The sequence below is a fragment of the Macaca thibetana genome, chromosome 7, assembly GCF_024542745.1.
Source record: "Macaca thibetana thibetana isolate TM-01 chromosome 7, ASM2454274v1, whole genome shotgun sequence".
NCBI lineage: Eukaryota > Metazoa > Chordata > Mammalia > Primates > Cercopithecidae > Macaca > Macaca thibetana.
Window position 1 is genome coordinate 84,376,888 of NC_065584.1, and position 23,833 is coordinate 84,400,720.

Sequence of the window (23,833 nt, forward strand, 5' to 3'; positions counted from 1 at the left end):
TGGGGCCAGGCCAGCAGGGGCCTCAGGGCAGGAGACTGGAGGGGCAGCAGTGTCCAGGGCCAGAAGTGCCCTGCGGGAGAGCCAGGACCCTGGCTGCCTTGGTCTTGGTGGTCGTGGTCAGTTCCCTCTCTTGCCAGCTGTGGAATGTGAAGCCTGGCCTGGGAGATATTTTTGCTGCACTTTGAGCCACCCCGCCCCCTGGAACTCAGACCCTGCACACTCCATGCCATAACAATGACGACCACTTCCAATTGTTTCCTAGCTGGAGCGGGGGGAGGGGAGCACTGTTTGGGAAGGGGGGGAGCCTGGGGGAAATGCTTCTAGTGACAACAGCCCTTTCTAAATCCGGCTAGGGACTGGGTGCAGGTGGGGGTGGGGGTGCCCTGCTGCCCCATATATACAGCCCCTGAGACCAGGTCTGGCTCCACAGCTCTGTCCTGCTCTGTGTCTTTCCCTGCTGCTCTCAGGTAGGAGCGGGAGCTGGAGGCTTTCCTCTGGGATAAGGGGGCTCCAGGCTTAGGAAGGGATTCCTCTAGGAATAGCAAACTTCATGCAGGACTTCATGCAGTGTACCAGGTCCAGTCACTGGGCACACATGTGCAGGTCTAAACATGGGCGTATGTGCCACAGGAGTTCCCAGGGGAAGATATCTGCATCTGAGCAGATGGGACCAATATGCATTACAGGGTGTGGTGTGTGTGTGTGTGTGTGTGTGTGTGTGTGTACAAGCCTGCATAGTCTGAATGTGAGAGAGGGTATGTACCTCACTGACACAGAAATATCAAGTGGGAGATGCGGGTGTATGATCATGCCTGTGAATTAGGAGATTCCTTTGCAGGGAGGGAGAAAGGATGGTGGAGAAGGATTCTAGGAAGTGTGTGTGCCTTCATGTGATTCTGTGAGGCCTGGAATGTGTAGCTACCCCTGTCCATGCATGCAGAGATGATTGTCTATGCGTCCAGGAGTCATGATTGTTATAGTGTGTACCCTCTGCAGAAGGAGCTCACAGGCACGGGGGTGTAGGATGTTCCAGGTCTTTGTGTACTGAAGAACACGCAGTGATGTGAGTCTACTTACGCAGCACACATCCTGAAATGTGCACATTTGCTGTTGAGGCATATGTGGCACCCTGGGGGTGGGGTGCGGACTGAGGTATGGGAAAGAAGCCTGTCTTCGTGTGAGATGCACGCCCAAGCAGCAGGCATGAGTGTTCATCAGAGGGCTTGTGGAGGGTGTTCAGCTACGTGATGGAGGTGTGTCTATGAGAGGAAGCCCACAGTGTCTTCTCTCTGAGAATGTCCACAAAGTCTGACAACAAAATGGGGACAGGATGGAAAAGAACTCTCTTTAGAGTCAACAGACTTGTATTCAAGTCTTGGCTCTCCCACTTATTGTCATGGGCTCTTGGACAGGCAAGCCACTTAACCTCGACTTCCTCATCTGTCAAATGGGATGAAGACTGAGTAGGAGAATGTGCATTGAAGTGCTTTTAAACTGGAAAGTGCTCAACAAATGTGACCATTAGTTGTCTCTCAGATGGCTCAAAGAAAGATACCACTAGATGGGTACAGGCAGGGGTGGGACCGTCTCGGAGGAGTGAAGAGGATTAGGGTTCAGGGTGAGTTGACACCAGGCAGCTGTTAGAACTAGTTCTTGAGGAAAAAGGGAAAAGGGTTTGAAAAACAAGAAGGATGGGACCAGAGAAGTTGACCACCCTTTCCAACTTGTTTTGGAAGAGGGTGGATGCTGAAGGATAGAGCCAGGGAGAAGCACGAAAGTGGGACTGGCCAGGTTGGGCACAGCCTGCCCTGACACAGCCTCTTCCCTCTCTCCAGGTCCCCTGCAGGCCTTGGCCCCCTTCCTCATCTGTAGACACACTTGAGTAGCCCAGGTAAGAAAAGCTGAAGCTAGAGCACTGAGAATCTAGTGAGACTGGGCATTAGAGCCCCAAAGTCAGACTATGGAACTCTAGTTTCTGCCCTGCACTGGAGAAATATCTTGGCTATCAGGAGCTCCTTACCTGTGGCCAAGGGGTCCAGGGACAGATGAGGGTCAGAGATGGAAATAGTTAGATTTCTGCTCCTACAAGGAGCTCAGGGTACTCTTCCTTCCCCTAGGAGAGCTCCAGCTTGAACAATAGTTAGTTGCTCCCTTTACTCTGGCAGGTTTGCTAGGCTGCTCTTCTGGTTAAAGGGTAACCTCAAAGAGGAAGGGACTCACTGGTATCTCTTCTTGATTCTTGAGCATGGTGCTAGGTTTTGGGGCTCCCACTGAAGGGGAGAGCCCAGGGAGGGAAGGGGAGAGTGGGCAGATGGAAAGGCAGCCAGCTTCTGCTCACTCCAGGCACAGCCATGGGAGATTCGGAGATGGCCGCCTTTGGGGCTGCCGCCCCCTACCTGCGCAAGTCAGAGAAGGAGCGGCTAGAAGCCCAGACCAGGCCTTTTGACCTCAAGAAGGATGTCTTTGTGCCTGATGACAAAGAGGAGTTCGTCAAGGCCAAGATTTTGTCTCGAGAGGGTGGCAAAGTCACTGCCGAGACGGAGAATGGCAAGGTGGGTGTCAGACTAATGTGAGAGTCCACCCTGGCCACCTGCACACCTGGGTGGACACAGAGGGGTACACCCATGCCCCACCCTCACGTAGACCTGAGGATGGCCCCATTCTCCTTCCCTTTGGGGAAGAATCCAGACCCTCCAAGGAGCCCTGACCTTCCAAATCCCCCTGTCTTCTCCGTGAGATCCTGGTTCCTTCTCTCTTAAGCACTATTGCCCTGTCACTCACCAACTCCTAACCCTCTTGAGGGAGAAGGGAAAGCCCAGGCTGACAGGAGGGCCTGGATGGGGGCTCTTGCAGACAGTGACTGTGAAGGAGGATCAGGTGATGCAGCAGAACCCACCCAAGTTCGACAAAATCGAGGACATGGCCATGCTGACCTTCCTGCACGAGCCCGCGGTGCTCTACAACCTCAAGGATCGTTACGGCTCCTGGATGATCTATGTGAGTGCTGCACCTGGCCCCACCTCAGAATCTTTGTTCCTGCTCCATCCATGTCCGCCCCAGGAGCCAAGAGTGTCTTCTGTTTGTGTCCAGGCAGGGTTACACTCTAATCTCATCCCAACATCCTTGGTTCAATTCCAACACTCTGGGGACTGGCATTACTCAGATTGAGTGCATGCAGAGTTTTTCCTTTCTCTTCTTTCTCTCCTGGGATCTTTCTCTAACTCCCAAAATCACCAGCCCTCTCCCTTTGCAACTGGCAAGTCACTGCTACTTTTCTATCCCCAGACCTACTCGGGCCTCTTCTGTGTCACCGTCAACCCCTACAAGTGGCTGCCGGTGTACAATGCCGAGGTGGTAGCTGCCTACCGGGGCAAGAAGAGGAGCGAGGCCCCGCCCCACATCTTCTCCATCTCTGACAATGCCTATCAGTACATGCTGACAGGTGAGAGGCCCCAGAAAGGTCTTCCTGAAGAGAACTGGGAGATGCCAGAAGGGAGAGGGAGAAGGTGAAGGAGGGGAGAAGCCCCACAAGAGCATTCTGTGCAGCTCCTGACCTTTCCTCCCCACCCTCTCCCCACAGACAGAGAAAACCAGTCCATCCTGATCACGTGAGTGTAGCTGCTACCCTGTTCCCTTCCAGAATCTCCCTGATCCCCGCCTCCAGCCCCATCAGGGATCCCAGGCCCCTAGGCATAGACTCAGCCTCTTTCCCCACCACCTCCTGCCCATCTCCTTCTCTTCTGACCCTTACCCTGACCCCTCTCTTTGATCTCCCTATTCTTTTCTGCTTTCCATCCCCTTCATGTTTTTCTTCTCCCACCTCCTTCACCCACTCTCCTCCAACTCATCACTCATTTATCCAGAAGCTCATTATCGCCATGTCTTCATCTCTTCCTTTCCTTTCCCTTCAGAAACATTTCCCATTCCTCCAGCCCCACCCACTTTTCCCAAAACAACCCAGGCCCATCTCTTCCATTTACTTTGCCCAGCCAAGCACAGGCTCAGCCTGCCCAAACCAGTGCCTTCTGGTGGCATCCTTCCTGGTGCCAGCCCTGACCTCTGTGCATCAGAAGACAGTTGTGGATTTTGGGTGCAGATAACCTGGCAACTTCTTGTCCAGGGCTCCTACTCTCGGGTAGACCCAGGCATTCTCTCCTGATTTGAGGCTTGTTGGTCTCCAGCAGTGTTGTTCACTGCCCAATAAGGCCCTGACTGTCTTCACAGCGGAGAATCCGGAGCAGGGAAGACGGTCAACACCAAGAGGGTCATCCAGTATTTTGCTGTTATTGCAGCCATTGGGGACCGCAGCAAGAAGGACCAGAACACGGGCAAGGTAGGCCTACTGCCTTCCAAGGTCCTGCACTGCAGAAAGGGAGGGGGAAGAGCTCTCACCTGCCTCCTTCTTGACCTCTGCAGGGCACCCTGGAGGACCAGATCATCGAGGCCAACCCTGCTCTGGAGGCCTTTGGCAATGCCAAGACCGTCCGGAATGACAACTCCTCCCGCTTCGTGAGTGGTCCCTGACCTTGGGCTTGGGACTTGGACTGGTGGAGGGATGGTCTCAAATATGAGCCTTTCCCAGACTCATCACCACTCTCTTCCATCTCTCCAGGGGAAATTCATTCGAATCCATTTTGGGGCAACAGGAAAGTTGGCATCTGCAGACATAGAGACCTGTGAGTGCCGTGAATCTGCTAGGCTCAGCCTAAGCTCACCCTTGCTCTAGACCATCTGGTCTTAACCTCTCTCTCTCTCTCTCTCTTCCCTCCCTCTGTTTTTCTCCTCTTTAAGTCTATGTCTATAGGTGTCTCTGTTTTCAGATCTACATACCTGTCTCTCTCTGAGATTTCCTCTGCATCTTTCTCCATTTCTGTCTCTGCATGGCTAGGTGTCTTTCTCTGGGACTTCTCTCTGAGACTATTTCTGTCCTTCTGGGTCTCTGTCTCCATCTCTCTGTGTGATCTCTTTGTGTCTGTCCAACTAGTCTCTCTGGCTCTTCCCTTCCCTCTGCCTTTTGCTTGCTACGTTTATCATTAATTTTCCTTGTGCCCAAACCCTAACTTTTCTTTCTCTCCTTCTCCCCGCCTGTTCACAGATCTTCTGGAAAAATCCAGAGTTATTTTCCAGCTGAAAGCGGAGAGAGATTATCACATTTTCTACCAAATCCTGTCTAACAAAAAGCCTGAGCTGCTGGGTGAGTCACAGCCACTGACTGAGACCAACTATCTCCATGGCAACCTGGTCCCCTCTCCTTGTGGCTGGATTCAGCTGGCATGCCCTGGGTTTCATGGCACTGCTGGATTCAGTTCAGTGGGATGTGGGGCCGAGCCAAGCCCTGTCCTGTGCTCCTCCTCAGGCCATGTGCTGTGGCGAGTAGCCTCCATGAGAGCCGGGGGCTTGTGTCCCTCCCTAACCATGTTTTTTCCCCTAGACATGCTGCTGATTACCAACAACCCCTACGATTATGCATTCATCTCCCAAGGAGAGACCACTGTGGCCTCCATTGACGACGCTGAGGAGCTCATGGCCACTGATGTGAGTGTGTGAGGACCCAGCCAGGGGGTGGGAGGATTGGCAGTGAGGGGCAAACAGGGGTCCAGAAGCAGAGCTAAGATGCTGGCCATTGGTTGTTTAAAGTGGTATGGATCTCCTGAGAGCCAGAATGTGCCCCGTGGTCAGGGTGTACTGGGGAACGGATGAGGTGAGACAGGACTGGCCAGTATTTGGTGTTCTATCAAACCAGGAAGGGCTGAAAGTCATGAGACAGAGAGGCACACAGCCAAGAAATAAGCATCACCAAGGGAGCAGGATGAGGAGGGAAAGCCATGCAGATGGCATGGGGCCAGAGGGCCTGTTAGGTGAACAGATGCAGACAGGTACGGAAGGCCAGGCAGGAAGCAAGTGTAGGGCCAGGAAGCATAAGTGGGTAACTCAGAAAAGCTGTGGCCACTGACATTGGGGCTGGGACTGGCTGACGTCTGCTCTGCTCTTGCATCTTCCATCTTTTGTTTTGGAGTTCCCCACTGGGTATGGGAGTCTCAGAACCCACAGGGATTAAGGAGACAAGTTTTCTCTACAACTTACAAGGGATCTCACTTACCCATCATACTTCTTTTTGGGGGGTCCACCAATACGGGGCCTCCCTACAGAACGCCTTTGACGTGCTGGGCTTCACTACAGAGGAGAAAAACTCCATGTACAAGCTGACAGGTGCCATCATGCACTTTGGAAACATGAAGTTCAAGCAGAAGCAGCGGGAGGAGCAGGCGGAGCCGGACGGCACTGAAGGTGGGAGGCAGGGATTCTAGGGGGCAGCTGTCAAGTCACGGAGGGCCATGTCTGCTCAGCAGTCATCTGTCTTTTTTTATTTTTTATTTTTTATTTTTTTTGAGATGGAGTCTTGCTCTGTTGCCCAGGCTGGAGTGTAGTGGCACGATCTTGGCTCACTGCAATCTCCACATCCTGGGTTCAAGTGATTCTCCTGCCTCAGCCTCCCAAGTAGTTGGAATTACAGGCATGCACCACCATGCCCAGCTAATTTTTGTATTTTTAGGATAGATGGGGTTTCACCATGTTGGCCAGGCTGGTCTCAAACTCCTGACCTCAAGTGATCTGCCCGCCTTGGCCTCCCAAAGTGCTAGGTTTACAGGCGTGAGCCACCATGCCCGGCCAGCAGTCATCTCTTTACCAACTTTGCTATTTGTCTTTTCCTTCCAGAGGCTGACAAGTCTGCCTACCTCATGGGGCTGAACTCAGCCGATCTGCTTAAGGGGTTGTGCCATCCTAGGGTGAAAGTGGGCAATGAGTACGTCACCAAGGGGCAGAATGTCCAGCAGGTGGGTCCATCTTCAGATGATAATGGGTGGGCAGGGTAGGGAGACTGGCATGATGGGGTGGGAGTTTTCAAGTTCACTCTTCCCAATAACCCTGCTCAATATGGGTCTCTCCTCTACCTTGCAGGTGGCATATGCCACTGGGGCACTGGCCAAGGCAGTGTACGAGAAGATGTTCAACTGGATGGTGACACGCATCAATGCCACCCTGGAGACCAAGCAGCCACGCCAGTACTTCATAGGAGTCCTGGACATCGCTGGCTTCGAGATCTTTGATGTGAGTTGGGACCCCTGGGAGGGGGAGAACAATCACTCGCTCACTCCCACATTCAACAGCCATTTGCTGAGAGTCAGTTGTGGACCAGACACAGGAAGGCAGTGGGGACTGTGTGGTGACAGAGGCAGTCATTGTCCCTGTCTTCAGGGGAAGCCCTCCTCCACTGCCCTGACATGGAGGGTACCAGCCACGCCTTGCTGGGCTCGGGCACAGTGCACGGGCACAGCCTCAATGGCCACTCACACCCACTTCCTGACTGCTCCCACCCCTCATGCCCCCTGCAGTTCAACAGCTTTGAGCAGCTCTGCATCAACTTCACCAACGAGAAGCTGCAGCAGTTCTTCAACCACCACATGTTCGTGCTGGAGCAGGAGGAGTACAAGAAGGAGGGCATCGAGTGGACATTCATTGACTTTGGCATGGACCTGCAGGCCTGCATCGACCTCATCGAGAAGGTGCCTCTTTGGTCTCACCGCCTGAATTCTCCCTGCACACCCAACATGAACACCATAGACAAAATAGCAGCCTCTCTCCCTTCTGGGGAATATAATCTTGACAATATAAGGGGCTGAAGGATCCTGAGCCCTTGGTTCCAGAGCCTATGTTGTGTTGAGCACCGAGGACAGGGTGGCACCAGGGACAGCTGAGTTCCCAGGGGCTTGAGAGTGGACACATGGAGGATGGGCACCTGCATGATGACCTCCCACACCTGCATGTTTATTGGGCCCGGTTTATGCATCCAAGGATCAGGAAGTGTGAGGATGGTGTGGGAGATCATAAGAGTGCACCTATTTTCAACCCTAGCATCTCAGGAATCTGGGTGGTGGGGTGATATGTACAGTTTTGATAGCAGCCACACTCCCAGACTTTTACAAAGGTCCTTCTGTCATCAGACAAAATCCTCCACCTTGAACCAGTGCCAGTCAGTAGATAACTGTACTCAGAGCTGAGCCTACTACCTTAACACCCAGTGGGGCACCTCCATGAGCAAGTATTGATCATAGAGCAGAATCCATGTCCACCTGTGTGAAGGACACTCAGTGATGCTCTCCCCTGCTTCCTCAGCCCATGGGCATCATGTCCATCCTGGAGGAGGAGTGCATGTTCCCCAAGGCCACCGACATGACCTTCAAGGCCAAGCTGTTTGACAACCACCTGGGCAAATCCTCCAACTTCCAGAAGCCACGCAATATCAAGGGGAAGCCTGAAGCCCACTTTTCCCTGATCCACTATGCCGGCACCGTGGACTACAACATCATTGGCTGGCTGCAGAAGAACAAAGACCCTCTCAATGAGACTGTAGTGGCCTTGTATCAGAAGTCCTCCCTCAAGCTGCTCAGCACCCTGTTTGCCAACTATGCTGGAGCTGATGCGCGTAAGTAGGAACTGAGGCTCCCAGGACAGAGGAGCAGGGATTCTGCCAAGGTTCTGAGCTAGGTCACTTGCTACACCCCACTACTTCAATGTCAGGTTGTACTCCAAGGTTTACAGACTCAGTGGGATGGAACTTGGTGAAGAAACTGAGGCAGCCACATTGAAGGCCCTCACCCAAGGGCCAAATGCCAGCAAGGATGTAAAGAGGGGCTGTAATTCTTTACTCACGCCCTCACCTCCCCACACTGAGGCTTCTTTTGTTGACTCTCTTTCCTGCAGCTATTGAGAAGGGCAAAGGCAAGGCCAAGAAAGGTTCGTCCTTTCAGACTGTGTCAGCTCTGCACAGGGTGAGTGGGACCCAGCCCCAGCCAGCTCAGCTCCCCATCTGCCAACTCCACCTAGCCCGGCCCTTCCCTGCCTTGTTCATCCCCTACTCCTCCCGCTCCCTGTCTCCTTGGTGCATTCGTGACCATTTTCACTCCATCTTCTCTTCCTGTCATCTCCTGGCCTCTTCACTTATTTACTTCCCATCTCACTTCTCTCTTCTTTCCTTCCTGTCTCCCACCTCTCTCCTTATCTGTGTCTTCCCTCAAGGCCCCTTCATCTCTGTGGCTCCTTGAATTCTCTCCATCTCTCTTTTCCTTCCTTCTTCTCCTCTCTCCTTTCTGCATTTCTTTCTTGCATTTTCTTTACTTTTCTCTCTTGCATTTTTGGCCACAGGAAAATCTGAACAAGCTGATGACCAACTTGCGCTCCACCCATCCCCACTTTGTACGTTGCATCATCCCCAATGAGACAAAGTCTCCAGGTGAGGCCACAAACTCAGGCCAGCCCACTGCTTGGCATACAGCACCCTGGGAACAGGACCTCCTAGGGCATCTCCCTACCTACCACCACAGCGGTTTCCAAACCACGTTCTTCTCTCCCCATCCCCCATGAGGCCTCACAGGCTACCTCCCTCTCAGTGCTGCCTTACACTTGGAGTGTATAATAATGTGGGTGATGTGTAAAGCACTCTGATGTACATTACCTCATCAGTGGCCCTACAACCCCTTGGATAACTGGTTCCAACACAGAATCTTAGTTCAGCTTTAAATTTACCTGCAGAACTACTTAATCCCCTAATGAGACATATTCAAATTGTTAATCCATTTTTGGCTGATTAGGAGACAGAGGCTCAGGGACCTGAGTTCAAGAGCTGGCTCTGTTCTTGATCAGCTTAGTGGCCTTGGGCCAGTCCTATAACCCCTCTGGGCTTCATTTACTAATCTAGAAAATGGGATATATCTGTTCTGGCTACCACCTATGATAATAGGTATGAATCATATAAAAAAGGAATGCGAAAGCCTTGTGGTTAAAAATGTGGCTAGAAGAAAATGAAACAGGATTATTACTACCTGACTTGCTAAGATTACAAGCTAATCAGTGACAGAGACAGGATAGGAACCCAGAACTTCAGTTCAGTGTTCTCACAGACTCCTCCCACTTCCCTCCTACCACAGGGGTGATGGACAACCCCCTGGTCATGCACCAGCTGCGCTGCAATGGCGTGCTGGAGGGCATCCGCATCTGTAGGAAGGGCTTCCCCAACCGCATCCTCTACGGGGACTTCCGGCAGAGGTGGGTATGAGGGCGCCCCAGAACTCGTAGAATGGGGGAGCCAGGCTGCCCTGGTGGGAATGAGAGTCTGCAGGTGGCCCTGGAATTCTGTGGGCAGAGCAGATCACTGCAGAGCATGGGTGACTCTGGGCACTTCCCTCCTCAGGTATCGCATCCTGAACCCAGCGGCCATCCCTGAGGGACAGTTCATTGACAGCAGGAAGGGGGCAGAGAAGCTGCTCGGCTCCCTGGACATTGACCACAACCAGTACAAGTTTGGCCACACCAAGGTGAGGAAAGGAGACTAGTTAATTAAAGGAAAATATCTCTTGTGCATTGACTCCTCTCCTCATGATGCTTTTCCTTTTATAATCGTCTTAGCGAAATCTCTTACCTGTATGCTACCCCTCTCAGCAGAACATCTAGCACCACTCCCCTCACTCCAGCTCCAGCTGCCATTGACCTCCTCCCTGCAATCCTTTTCTAGGCTGTTACCCTTCCTAAGGTACTCCCCACTCCCTCTTTCCCTCGTACCACTCCCTAGTCATGCCCAACACACACCTTGCCTGCAGGTGTTCTTCAAGGCCGGGCTGCTGGGGCTGCTGGAGGAGATGAGGGACGAGAGGCTGAGCCGCATCATCACGCGTATCCAGGCCCAGTCCCGGGGTGTGCTTTCCAGAATGGAGTACAAGAAGCTGCTGGAACGTAGGTGAGAGATCTCAAGAGGAAGTTTCCGCTTCTCTGAGGCCCAGGCTGGTTCAGGGGCAGTGTCAGGAAAAAGAGCTCAACAGGTCTTCAAACAGAGAGACCTGCAGGAGGCGCTCACATGAACACATTGCAGTCACAGGGTCAGAGGGCCTCAGGGAAAGTGGGAGGGATGAAGAAAATGGGACATTCCCAAGGTTTCAGGACCTCAGGTAGGAAGGAGGCAGGAGGCTCAGCACTCCTTTCATGGGCCCCTGCAGAGACTCCCTGCTGATAATCCAGTGGAACATTCGAGCCTTCATGGGGGTCAAGAATTGGCCCTGGATGAAGCTCTACTTCAAGATCAAGCCGCTGCTGAAGAGTGCAGAGACGGAGAAGGAGATGGCCACCATGAAGGAGGAGTTCGCACGCCTCAAAGAGGCGCTGGAGAAGTCCGAGGCTCGCCGCAAGGAGCTGGAAGAAAAGATGGTGTCCCTGCTGCAGGAGAAGAATGACCTGCAGCTCCAAGTGCAGGCGGTGAGGCTCCTGGGCTACTATTGGTTCTTCCACCCTGATCTACCTTCACCTCCCACAACCCTGCACCTCCCTGCACAGGGGCTCACTGTCTTGTTCCTTCAGTCAGAGGACTCTGGGCTCAACACTTCTAAAGACGTCCAAAGAGGTCCCCCAGGAGGAGGAAAGGGCAGAGGGAAAAGAGCTGACTTTTAAAAGCACAGGCTTTCTACTTGGGTTCAACCTAGATTCACAGCTTAATACTTTGTGACCTTGGGCAGACCATGCATCATCTTTGAGCTTCAGTTTCCTCTAGACAGGGAATAAAGCTGTCCATTTCATTGAGCCATCAGATATAAGCGCTTGGCATCAGCAAATGCAGTTCCTGCCCTTCGTGGGAGGAGACCAGAGGAAGAGGTCCAGATGAAGACTTCTGGTTCCTTTCCTCTCTGCTCCCCTCCCCATACTTCTGAAGCTCTTGCCAACTGGGGATATCCTAGAGTTCCCGTCCTATTTGAGGGATGTGCCTCTCCTTCCCTCTACCTGCAAGAATGACAACTTTGCCCCCTGAACAGCCTCCCCTCTGTTCCTCACTCTCAGGAACAAGATAACCTGGCAGATGCTGAGGAGCGCTGTGATCAGCTGATCAAAAACAAGATTCAGCTGGAGGCCAAAGTGAAGGAGATGAATGAGAGGCTGGAGGATGAGGAGGAGATGAATGCTGAGCTCACTGCCAAGAAGCGCAAGCTGGAAGATGAGTGCTCAGAGCTCAAAAGGGACATCGATGATCTGGAGCTGACACTGGCCAAAGTGGAGAAGGAGAAACATGCAACAGAGAACAAGGTAAGGGCAGCTCCCTTTGGCTCCAGCCCAGGTCTCCTCAGGACTCTCAGACCATACTGACCTTGACCCAGGTCAGCCACTCGGCATCCAGAGAGCAGGATGGACCTTGACGTGGAGCTCCCCATAGACGGCACCAAGCTGGTGACCTTTGACCCTAAAGGAGATGGGATTCTTGGTCGGCAGGTGAAAAACCTGACAGAGGAGATGGCTGGGCTGGATGAGATCATTGCCAAGCTGACCAAGGAGAAAAAAGCTCTGCAAGAGGCCCACCAGCAGGCCCTGGATGACCTTCAGGCCGAGGAGGACAAGGTCAACACCCTGACTAAGGCCAAAGTCAAGCTGGAGCAGCAAGTGGATGATGTGAGTAGACTGAGAGTTGTGGGGCCTAGATATGCCATGTCCATCTGTGCCCAGAGGGGTGTGTGTGTGCGTGCGTGTGTGTGTTTGAAGGGAGGTGGGGTTAGAGGATGTTAACTTTCCTGATATCTTTCTAGAAAGGAGCTGGGGAATGAAAAGTCAGAGGTGGTGATCAATTCTGAATTATGTATCTAATCTCACTGGTATGATCAATAATAGAGATGAGTTTCCTTATTAAATTTAAGTTCAATCCCAGATATCTCTGCCTTTGACACAAGATTTAGAGGGTCATCTCATAAGAACATGATATATTTCTTTGGAAATTTTGTGAGGCTGTCCAAGAAGAATTTTTGAAATTCCAATATTTAAGGTAGAATCTGATCGTTATTCCTTCTGATGCACATATGTCTGTTGACTCACTTATCACTCTGTATTATAATTATTTAAGCTTCTATCTCAGCCATAAGACTACAGGCTTCTTTTAGACAGAAACTTGGATCTATTCAATTTGGGGACTGCAGTGCTTAGCACAGAGCCCAATGCCCAGTAGGTGTTTATAGGATGCTGAAAGAATGAATACTGCAGCCGGACGCAGTGGCTCATGCCTGTAATTCCAGCACTTTGGGAGGCCAAGGCAGGTGGATCATGAGGTCAAGAGATCGAGACCATCCTGGCCAATATGGTGAAACTCCGTCTCTACTAAAAATACAAAAATTAGCTGGATGTGGTGGCACGTGCCTGTAGTTTCAGCTACTCAGGAGGCTGAGGCAGAAGAATCCCTTAAACCAGGGAGGCAGAGGTTGCAGTGAGCTGAGATCACACCACTGCACTCCAGCCTGGTGACAGAGTGAGACTCCATCTCAAAAAAAAAAAAAAAAGAAAGAAAGAAAGAAAAAAAGAAAGAATACAGCTTTGGGGTTTCATCCCACAATCATTCATTCCTTTATTTATCAAATATTGATTGAGCATCCCCTATATCTAGGCAATCTCACAGTCCCCTAATAACATCTGGTCCACTCTGGGGAAGGTTTCCCAAGTCCTGAACTCAGAGATTTACCAAGTTCTGGGGCAACTGAACAACAGAATCACCAAGTCAGGATGCTTTGCCTACTGGGCCTGGCTCCTTCTCTCTACCAGCTGGAGGGATCCCTAGAACAAGAGAAGAAGGTGCGCATGGACCTGGAGCGAGCGAAGCGGAAGTTGGAGGGCGACCTGAAGCTGACCCAGGAGAGCATCATGGACCTGGAGAATGACAAGCAGCAGCTGGATGAGCGACTGAAAAAGTACTGTGTTCCCTCCCTGCTGTCCTTCCTCCTCCCCAGCCCATAACAGTACAAGCAGACACAAGACAGCCATCCTCTGAGGCAACAACCTCATGCAGCCTCCACAAGCAGAGTTGCAAACCATGGGAAAAGACCTCCCACACAAGGGCTTTCCTCCCTCAGTCCCATATATCAGGGTTAGTTAGATGGTCCTCCCTGGCAAAAAGTCCATTGTATCCCTTAAGTCCTTTCTTCTTATTAGGCACTCAGTGGGAATGAAAATAACAGCCTTCCCCCTTTATACGCATCTCTCTTTGGAAACCAGTTCCTTGACATGGAGGAAGGCTCCACATGAGAGCCTCTTAGGAAAGTCCCTTTGTGGCTTTCCACAGAGAGCCCACGGGGCACCAAGAAATGCCCTCACACTTAAGAAGTCAGAGGATCAGGGCCATTTCTTTGTTTTGCTTAATTTGTGGTTTCAATTCTTAGTGTAAGTTCTTCCAAAATGTATAGACTTTCCAGAATTGGTAAACAGTGAGCTTGCAGAACATATTTTGATAATTGAAGTTCTTATGGCGTTTCAGGCTCAGGACTTTGAGAGGCTTTGAGAATCATCATAATCTACATCCTCTTCAAGTTTGGGTTTGCACAGGAATCTTCATACCTTCCCAGGCACAGAATGTGTTGAATAAATGAATAAATACATGATCCTATTTGATTCTCAAAACATCTTTTAAGGATGGTATCTTTAATTTCACTTTACCAAAGAGGAAAATAACTTTCAGAAAGGTTAGCTGAGTTACCCAAAGCAACAGTGACAAATTAAAGACCATCAGAGCTAAAAGGGACCTTTCAAACAATCTAGTCCAACCCCCTCATTTTACAGACGAGAAAACAAGGACCAAAGGTGGGAATGTCCTGTAGAGCCCAGGCCCCATCACCCTGTCTACAGCACTCCTCCCATTACGTTCTTGTTGCATTTCAATCCTACCACAGGTATTACACCTCCAGGGATCCTATATCACCCCCAGAAGCTGTTTTTCTAATGAAATCCTACTCTTTAGCTGTTTCATTACCATTTTCAACCACTGGTGGACCTTCCTGAGGCCCCACGAGTCTTCCTTACCTTGCCATCCCTCCTTCCCCACAGGAAAGACTTTGAGCTGAATGCTCTCAACGCAAGGATTGAGGATGAACAGGCCCTCGGCAGCCAGCTGCAGAAGAAGCTCAAGGAGCTTCAGGTGAGGTCTGGACACCCTCGCGGGATGCTTAGTCCCTGGGCTGGTTCTGTTTCCCCTGCCCCCTCCTCTAGGGTGTCCTGTTCACAGCATTACAGGAACTGATTATGTGTCCTTGGAGGCAGACACGCAGCTATCACAGTGTCCCCATGGATACATCCAAAAGGGGCGAGGTGATCCACAGCCACCCCGAAAAGGTCACAGGCCAGGAGGGCAGAATTCCTGGCTTCCTGTCTCAGCTCTGCCTTAGTTGGGTGACCTCAGGGAGCCCACTCCAGATCTCTGGGTCTCCATGCCCTCCCCTGTTACATGGAGGTTTTTACAGGCTCCTCAACTCTGATGGCATGACTTTCCTTACTCTAGAGCAGAAGTTGTGTTAGATCTTTAGTTGTCTGGTCATTTTCAACTTTTCTTATTTTTTTATGACTAAACTACTTAAAATATCCCCAGAACACAGGTCTCTGTCCATCTTTAAGAGCAAGTTTCAATCACTTTCCTTCCATTAAAGAGCATGTAGACTATCAGGCCCTCGCCCAAAGGAAGGCTAACTCAGCTCTTCAAACCATCTTCCCCAAATCCTCCCCACCTCTCTGCTGGAGGAGCTAAACTGACTTGCTGTTCCAGAGAAGCCAAGAGCCTTTTAGAACCAGGTGGAATCCAGTGGAGGGGTCCAGGCGGTGGGTCTGAGCCTTTTGTGTCTGACCCAGGCACGCATCGAGGAGCTGGAGGAGGAGCTGGAGGCAGAGCGCACCGCCAGGGCTAAGGTGGAGAAGCTGCGCTCAGACCTGTCCCGGGAGCTGGAGGAGATCAGCGAGCGGCTGGAAGAGGCCGGCGGGGCCACGTCCGTGCAGATCGAGATGAACAAGAAGCGCGAAGCCGAGTTCCAGAAGATGCGGCGGGACCTGGAGGAGGCCACGCTGCAGCACGAGGCCACGGCCGCCGCCCTGCGCAAGAAGCACGCCGACAGCGTGGCAGAGCTGGGCGAGCAGATCGACAACCTGCAGCGGGTGAAGCAGAAGCTGGAGAAGGAGAAGAGCGAGTTCAAGCTGGAGCTGGACGACGTCACCTCCAACATGGAGCAGATCATCAAGGCCAAGGCAGGCTCTGCTCAGCCTCCCCTCCTCCAACTTCCTCCTCCCACCTCCACTTTCTGCCCGTGTCGTCTCTCTTCCTTCATGGTTCATTTTCCCACTTACCTTCCGCTGCCTGGTTCTCCCATTCCCTCCTTCCTTCCACATCTTCCTCTTCCTTTCTCCTTTAGTTGCACCCCTTACACTCCCTTCATTTGCACCCCCCTCTACCCCCAACATCCATCATATAACTCTCCTTCCCTTCTCAGGCTAACCTGGAGAAGATGTGCAGGACCTTGGAAGACCAGATGAATGAGCATCGGAGCAAGGCGGAGGAGACCCAGCGTTCTGTCAATGACCTCACCAGCCAGCGGGCCAAGCTGCAAACGGAGAATGGTGAGCCTAGAGCAGGGTCTCCATGGATCCTACCACAGTCTCCCCAACCTCCTGAGCCGCTCCAGCCTCCCGCACACGCCAATACATGCATTCAGAGACACAGAGTCTCTCCAGAGAATGGGGCCTGAGGGTTAGGGGAGGAGGTGGGGATAGGAGTGCTGATCTAGAATGGTACTTCCCCAGGTGAGCTGTCCCGGCAGCTGGATGAAAAGGAGGCACTGATCTCCCAGCTGACCCGAGGCAAGCTCACCTACACCCAGCAGCTGGAGGACCTCAAGAGGCAGCTGGAGGAGGAGGTTAAGGTAAGGGCTAGACTCTGGCCACCTGGCCCAAGCAAGGAGCACACTGACTAGCCTTGCATTGACATCACTTCCCTTCCCAGGAATAAGGCTGGCTATAGACCAATTGTTCTCCAAGAATTCTAAAAAGAAATCATAGCCCAAACCCTACCACATGCCATCTACTCCCCAGGCTGAGGCCCTCTGCTTTTGCTGCATCCCTGGGCGGGAGGCTAGGTGTGAGAAGGAGGAGAGGAAATGAACTAGGGAGGCATGAGATGGCTTTGCCTAGGCACAACAAGGGGATGTAAGGACTGCACAAATGGGTCCTGGGATTCGCAGGGGAATCTGCAACCTGGAGAAAGAAATTAAACTGGAGCCTATTCCTAGCACTTTGGTGGTCTCATGAAAAAGAAGAAAGAACATGAGTTTTATAAAACACCAGGGTTCAATACTAACCTGCCTCTTACAGCTCAGTGATCTTGGGGAAGTCCCCCAACCTTTCTGAGCCTGTTTCCCTCTCCCCAACCAGGTAAAATGGCAGCGATGATGACCATGTCTGGTGTGGGGAGGAGCTCAGGGCCAATGGCCACGAAGCTTTTCTTAAATAGTTCACTGCCATATTGGCATTATTTGTTATTAGCAAACAGTAAACCATGCTAGGTCCACCAGGGGTTTGGACATAGATGAGGCCAAGGGACGATGTTGACATTGGGGTGAGGAGAAGGGCAAGGGTGGGGTTGCTTTATGGAGAAAGCTGAGCCCACCTCCTGGTGCCCACCCCTCCCCAGGCGAAGAACGCCCTGGCCCACGCACTGCAGTCAGCCCGGCATGACTGTGACCTGCTGCGGGAGCAGTATGAGGAGGAGACGGAGGCCAAGGCTGAGCTGCAGCGCGTCCTGTCCAAGGCCAACTCAGAGGTGGCCCAGTGGAGGACCAAGTATGAGACAGATGCCATTCAGCGGACTGAGGAGCTTGAGGAGGCCAAGTGAGTTCCGAGCAGCCTGACTTCTGGCTGAGGCCCCTTTGCAGGCAGGACTTGGCCCAGCCCCAGCCTCAGCAGATCCCACACAGGAGATGCTTAGCTAGTGTTTGACAACATAGGAGGACTCTGTTCCGGCCCCACCTCCTTCTCCTCTCAGGGAAGCTTTTTGCTCGAATTATGTTTCTGATCCGAATATAAGACGAACAAAAGGTTTGTCTGAGGGCAGAGTGCTTCCGTCTGGGGCAGGGCACTGTGGCAGGGAAAGGCAGTGGGGAGGGCTGAGGAAACCCATACTTCCTCCATGTCCACAGCCCAGAGGCTGGCCCAGGGTCAGAAGGTGCCTTGGTCTCCACACCCTGCTGGGATCCTCTGCCTGCCATTCTCAGCCCCTGGGACCTATCCTCAGGCTTCTCCAGCTACACTTCTGAGTTTTCAAGGATTGTCTTCTGGAAGGCTCATATTGTTTCTTCTTGTCCCCATCCACACCCTCCATCCTCACCACCCTCTCCCACCTTCCCCTGGGCAGGAAGAAGCTGGCCCAGCGGCTGCAGGATGCCGAGGAGGCCGTGGAGGCTGTTAATGCCAAGTGCTCCTCACTGGAGAAGACCAAGCACCGGCTACAGAATGAGATTGAGGACCTGATGGTGGACGTGGAGCGCTCCAATGCTGCTGCTGCAGCCCTGGACAAGAAGCAGAGGAACTTCGACAAGGTGGGCCCTGGGTGAGGGCTGCAGCCAGCATGCAGGGCAAGGGGGTGTGAGGGGTTCAGTGCGAGGCCAGAGCTGTCCCCTTTGAAGGCGGGGGAGGAGGGCTGAGCCCAGGCAGGTCCTGAGACAGACCCTGGACATGGGGCTGAGGCTGGGGGGCTGAAGACTGAGCCATGTTCCCGGGCAGATCCTGGCCGAGTGGAAACAGAAGTATGAGGAGTCACAGTCGGAGCTGGAGTCCTCACAGAAGGAGGCTCGCTCCCTCAGCACAGAGCTCTTCAAGCTCAAGAACGCCTATGAGGAGTCCCTGGAGCATCTGGAGACCTTCAAGCGGGAGAACAAGAACCTTCAGGGTGTGCTGGGGGCCCGAGAGGTTGGGGAGGGGCTGCACTGGCAGTGTCCCCATATGGTGCCACCCAGGGGCTCCAAGAGGGGTCTGGGCAAAGAGGCATGTCCCTCCAACTCCACTGGACCTCAGCAGCCCTCAACCAAGTTACCGTGTTCCCCACACAGAGGAGATCTCCGACTTGACTGAGCAGTTGGGTTCCAGCGGAAAGACTATCCATGAGCTGGAGAAGGTTCGAAAGCAACTGGAGGCCGAGAAGCTGGAGCTGCAGTCAGCCCTGGAGGAGGCTGAGGTGTGTGTGTGTGCAGGGCATGGGGTGCAGGGAGCTGAGCTTCAGGCTTTTGGTCCCTGTTCTCATCCCCCGCTTTGTCTGCTTTGTTCACTGTCCCATCCCCAGAGCCTAGGACAGAGCCTGGCACATAGTAGGCACTCAATGAAGATTTGTGGAGTAAATGAATGACCAGTCACTGAACTCCCTTCATATAAACATTTTACCCATTGCATCTTAGCCGAGTTTCCCATTTCCACACACCTCCTGGTTCCCACCTCTGCCTGCCTGTTTTCTTTTATACTCTATACCTGATTGCCTCTGTTTCCTTGGCAACACCTTTCTCTTCATTTTCCTCCTTGTCTTCATAGCTAGCTCTCCCCTGTGAGGGCCTGAATCACCTTTCCTAAGGTTTATTTTTATTTTCTCTTAGATTCTCTTTTCCTCCACCTCCTGCATCTTTGACTGAACCACTTACACCACTCTTGAACTCACTTTGTATCCATGATTAGTGAACAGATCCCCACCCTGCCCTGTGCCCTGACTGTCTGCCTGCATCCCCTCCCCCACCTCTTCCCAGGCCTCCCTGGAGCACGAGGAGGGCAAGATCCTCCGGGCCCAGCTAGAGTTCAACCAGATCAAGGCAGAGATTGAGCGGAAGCTGGCAGAGAAGGACGAGGAGATGGAACAGGCCAAGCGCAACCACCTGCGGGTGGTGGACTCGCTGCAGACTTCCCTGGACGCAGAGACACGCAGCCGCAACGAGGCCCTGAGGGTGAAGAAGAAGATGGAAGGAGACCTCAATGAGATGGAGATCCAGCTCAGCCACGCCAACCGCATGGCCGCTGAGGCCCAGAAGCAAGTCAAGAGCCTCCAGAGCTTGCTGAAGGTACACAGGGGGAGGAGGTCCCCTCACCCCGAGGGGACTGGCCTCCACGTGGCCCGAAGAAGCAGTGGTGTCTCAACACAGGCACCAGATTCCTCCTGACCCTGGGTCACTGCAGGGACCTCTGACAGGTGCCCTCAGTGAAGGGCACCGAGGCTGGCTCCCTACTCATGCCCACTCTCCTGATCCTCAGGACACCCAGATTCAGCTGGACGACGCTGTCCGCGCCAACGACGACCTGAAGGAGAACATCGCCATTGTGGAGCGGCGCAACAACCTGCTGCAGGCTGAGCTGGAGGAGCTGCGTGCCGTGGTGGAGCAGACAGAGCGGTCTCGGAAGCTGGCAGAGCAGGAGCTGATTGAGACCAGCGAGCGGGTGCAGCTGCTGCATTCCCAGGTGAGCAGCTCCCCTGCTCATTCCTGAAGGGAGTACAGGCTGGGACTCAGCAAGCAAGGCTTGAGAGCTATGCATAGATGCTCAATGCTTTTCGTGCTCTGCCCACCCCTCCCCCAACCCAGAACACCAGCCTCATCAATCAGAAGAAGAAGATGGATGCTGACCTGTCCCAACTGCAGACCGAAGTGGAGGAGGCAGTGCAGGAGTGCAGGAACGCCGAGGAGAAAGCCAAGAAGGCCATCACAGATGTGAGTGCCCCCCTCCACCCACCCGATCCAGATGTGTCTCTCCGTGGGCTGGGGCGTGAGTGTGTGAGGACTTGACCAGACCATGTGCCACCTCTCTGCTGCACACAGGCCGCCATGATGGCAGAGGAGCTGAAGAAGGAGCAGGACACCAGCGCCCACCTGGAGCGCATGAAGAAGAACATGGAGCAGACCATTAAGGACCTGCAGCACCGGCTGGACGAGGCGGAGCAGATCGCCCTCAAGGGCGGCAAGAAGCAGCTGCAGAAGCTGGAAGCGCGGGTGCGGGAGCTGGAGAATGAGCTAGAGGCAGAGCAGAAACGCAATGCGGAGTCTGTGAAGGGCATGAGGAAGAGCGAGCGGCGCATCAAGGAGCTCACCTACCAGGTGCGGTGGGCGGTGACTCCAGGCAGAGCCCTGGCACCATGACCACGGTGACAGCCAGCTAAGGAGAATGAAGAGTTTGCTCTTAGCCTCTTCCAGGGTGAGGGTGGGAATGCAGCCCCCATTTCACTTTGCCTAGCCCTGCCCCACCCTGAATGTCCCCTAGCTCAGAGGTCAGTCTCTGAGCCTCCTGGCCTGAGCTCCATCTCAACACCCACCCTCAGCCCATCCCCAGGAGACACACACAGAATTCCAGACAAAGCTCACCTAGCACAGCTCACCAGCGTCACCCCCAACAGACACCAAAAACACACAATCCCATTCAAACAAGCATCAAAACTTTTCCGTTACCCAAGGCAGCGTGGACTCTAGCTTTCCGAGGTGTTTTCTAGAATCAGACTCTGAATTAGAATTTGTTTCTTTTCCAATCCAGGATGTCACCATCCCTCTAAGCACACTTTGTCCTTAACCTAGATTAAGTCAGTGTCATCTGCATTGCAGCTCAGGAAATTCCATCATACTCATAGCCCCAAAGTCACTCCCAGCACATGCTGAGGTCCAGAGCAGGGAAATTTATTCTCCATGGGGTCCCCGGACCCTGAAAAACCTGCTCCCTGGAGCACTGCACACACACAATTTTGTGTATAGTTTCAGGAGTCCCACTAGTTCTTTGGACTTCTTCCTGGTACAGATCATTTAAAATATTTACACATATCAGGTAAGAAATTATAAGGAGAATTCAAGTGTTCAGTGAGGATCAGAAAGTAGAATTGGGTCAGGATGTCAGATGAAGCAGGGCAGGGCAGAGGGGATGCTACCTTCTATGACTGTGCCATCTTCACCCCCTGCCTATCCTCTGGCCCCCAGACGGAGGAGGACAGGAAAAACCTCCTGCGGCTGCAGGACCTGGTGGACAAGCTGCAGCTAAAGGTCAAGGCCTACAAGCGCCAGGCCGAGGAGGCGGTGAGTGACCCTGATGGGGACTAGGTCCAGGGGAGGCATAGGAGAGCTCGTCCCCCAAGCCAGAGGTCAGAGAACCCAGGCCCCCTCTCACCTCATGCTCCCACCTCCCACAGGAGGAGCAAGCCAACACCAACCTGTCCAAGTTCCGCAAGGTGCAGCACGAGCTGGATGAGGCGGAGGAGCGGGCGGACATTGCCGAGTCCCAGGTCAACAAGCTGAGGGCCAAGAGCCGTGACATTGGCACCAAGGTGGGTCCCTCCTCTGGGCTTTGCTAATCACCCCCACAGCAGGCATACCCAGACAGAGCACCCTCAAACCAGGGATGCTTCCTTTTCATTTATTCCACACAATTGAACCACACAACCCCAGAGGCCAAGGTAATTGGTAATTCAGTTCTGTGTGATTTCTAAGATTCTCCTAGCTCCAACTTTTTTTTTTTTTTTTTTTTTTTTTTTTTTTTTTTGAGACCGTGTCTCACTCTACCGCCCAGGCTGGAGGGCAGTGGCACAATCTCGGCTCACTGCAACCTCCGCCTCCCAGGTTCTCCTGCCTCGGCCTCCCAAGTAGCTGGAATTATAGGCATGTGCTACCATGTCTAGCTAATTTTTGTATTTTAGTAGAGATGCAGTTTCACCATGTTGGCCAGGCTGTTCTTGAACTCCTGAGCTTGTGATCCACCTGCCTCAGCCTCCCAAAGTACTGGGATTACAGACGTGAGCCACCACTCCCAGCTCAGCTCTAAGTTTCAGTGGCTCTGGGAATTTCAGCCCTAGGGTGGTCTGCCATCCTAGAAGACCCTAATTTATATACAACCTGTATATCCCAATTTTCCCCCAACTGCTAGTTTCCAGTTCCCTCCCACCTAATTTTGTCCTACAATCTTGTAACTCAAACCTAAAATGAACATCCCAGAGAACCCCCTTGTTCTCGCCCAGGCAACTTCCCTCTGGCCAACCCCAGAACCCTACCCTGCAGAACTTGCCCCCTGCACATCGATCTCTAGAAACACATCTGCTGCTGCCACAGGGGCTTCCACCTGCCCACACAGCAGGCCTCCACCATCAGACCCCTCTCACGTTTCTTTCCAGTGCCCCATCCCTGCCCAATACCATCTCTCTAAGGACTAATTGGACTTTATTTCCTTTCAAAAGGGCTTGAATGAGGAGTAGCTTTGCCACATCTTGATCTGCTCAGCCCTGGGGGTGCCAGCGAAGCCCCATCCTGGAGCCTGTGTAATAGCTCCTTGGGAGGAAGCAGAATAAAGCAATTTTCCTTGAAGCCAAGATCCTGACTCCAGACTCTTCTTCACTGCCCTGGGGACCCGGGGGTGGGGTCTGGACTAGGGGAGGTGGAAATGCAGGGGAGAGGGGGAAAATTCAAAGGCCTGGCCTAGGAGGGCTTCCTGGAGCAGCACTGAAACCCCCTTTCACTTCCTCCAAACCAGCCAAATGCAGCAGAGGCGACACATCTCCTCCCAGCCTTCTCTCCGGTCCAGCTGGGATTTAAAGATTTAGGGAGACCCCTAAAGTTCACCTAGAGCGCCCTGAGCCCATCTACTGTGGACCTGCACCCCAGCTTCCATCAACCCTGCCCCCAACCCACCACCATGGATAACGCCCGGGGCTGGGCAAGGGGTGGCAGTTCGGGGTGTGGGTGCTGGCCAGTGCCCTTTCTGAGCCCGCAGAAGTGTGAACCACTGGGCCAGGTGAGGCAATGTTGCCTAAATGCCAGTCCCAGGTGAGTCTCTGAGAGTACACAAGGACTCACAGCTGTAGCCCACATCCCCTTACAAATAGAGCCACCACCCTCTGCAGCCACCTCCAGAGGCCAGCGCACCCCCTCCCCCACCACAGCTGGTAGAAACACACTCTCAGCCCACCTGCAGTCCTCCTCAGCTCCTCCCAGGGCCGAGTCCCCTTGGCCCAGGG

At 53.0% G+C, this 23,833-nt stretch overlaps 1 protein-coding gene across 1 annotated transcript; it reads left to right on the plus strand.

Moving 5' to 3' along the window:
- The first annotated feature begins 410 nt into the window (after window positions 1-410).
- LOC126958232 (myosin-7) lies at window positions 411-23,186 on the plus strand. Its single transcript, XM_050796403.1, has 40 exons — window positions 411-467; window positions 1,836-1,891; window positions 2,344-2,552; window positions 2,854-2,997; window positions 3,286-3,442; window positions 3,581-3,608; window positions 4,225-4,333; window positions 4,417-4,509; window positions 4,613-4,676; window positions 5,096-5,194; window positions 5,432-5,535; window positions 6,150-6,288; window positions 6,718-6,836; window positions 6,961-7,110; window positions 7,395-7,565; window positions 8,176-8,485; window positions 8,764-8,831; window positions 9,205-9,292; window positions 9,987-10,104; window positions 10,250-10,373; window positions 10,656-10,792; window positions 11,049-11,304; window positions 11,881-12,123; window positions 12,307-12,483; window positions 13,618-13,763; window positions 14,893-14,983; window positions 15,688-16,077; window positions 16,320-16,446; window positions 16,630-16,748; window positions 17,516-17,712; window positions 18,236-18,419; window positions 18,604-18,769; window positions 18,930-19,054; window positions 19,611-19,919; window positions 20,110-20,313; window positions 20,436-20,561; window positions 20,670-20,945; window positions 21,810-21,905; window positions 22,019-22,153; window positions 23,057-23,186. Exons 3-40 carry the CDS (start codon window positions 2,352-2,354, stop codon window positions 23,072-23,074), a joined length of 5,808 nt encoding a protein of 1,935 aa, XP_050652360.1. The 5' UTR covers window positions 411-467; window positions 1,836-1,891; window positions 2,344-2,351; the 3' UTR covers window positions 23,075-23,186.
- Window positions 23,187-23,833: the final 647 nt, after the last annotated feature.

Excerpts from the sequence above, each read along its gene's own strand:
- LOC126958232 (XM_050796403.1), top strand. The coding sequence starts at position 2,352 with ATGGGAGATTCGGAGATGGCCGCCTTTGGGGCTGCCGCCCCCTACCTG. Across the intron at positions 10,793-11,048 it reads AAGAAGCTGCTGGAACGTAG|AGACTCCCTGCTGATAATCC; the intron begins GTGAGAGATCTC and ends GGGCCCCTGCAG. Across the intron at positions 16,447-16,629 it reads CAAGCTGCAAACGGAGAATG|GTGAGCTGTCCCGGCAGCTG; the intron begins GTGAGCCTAGAG and ends GTACTTCCCCAG.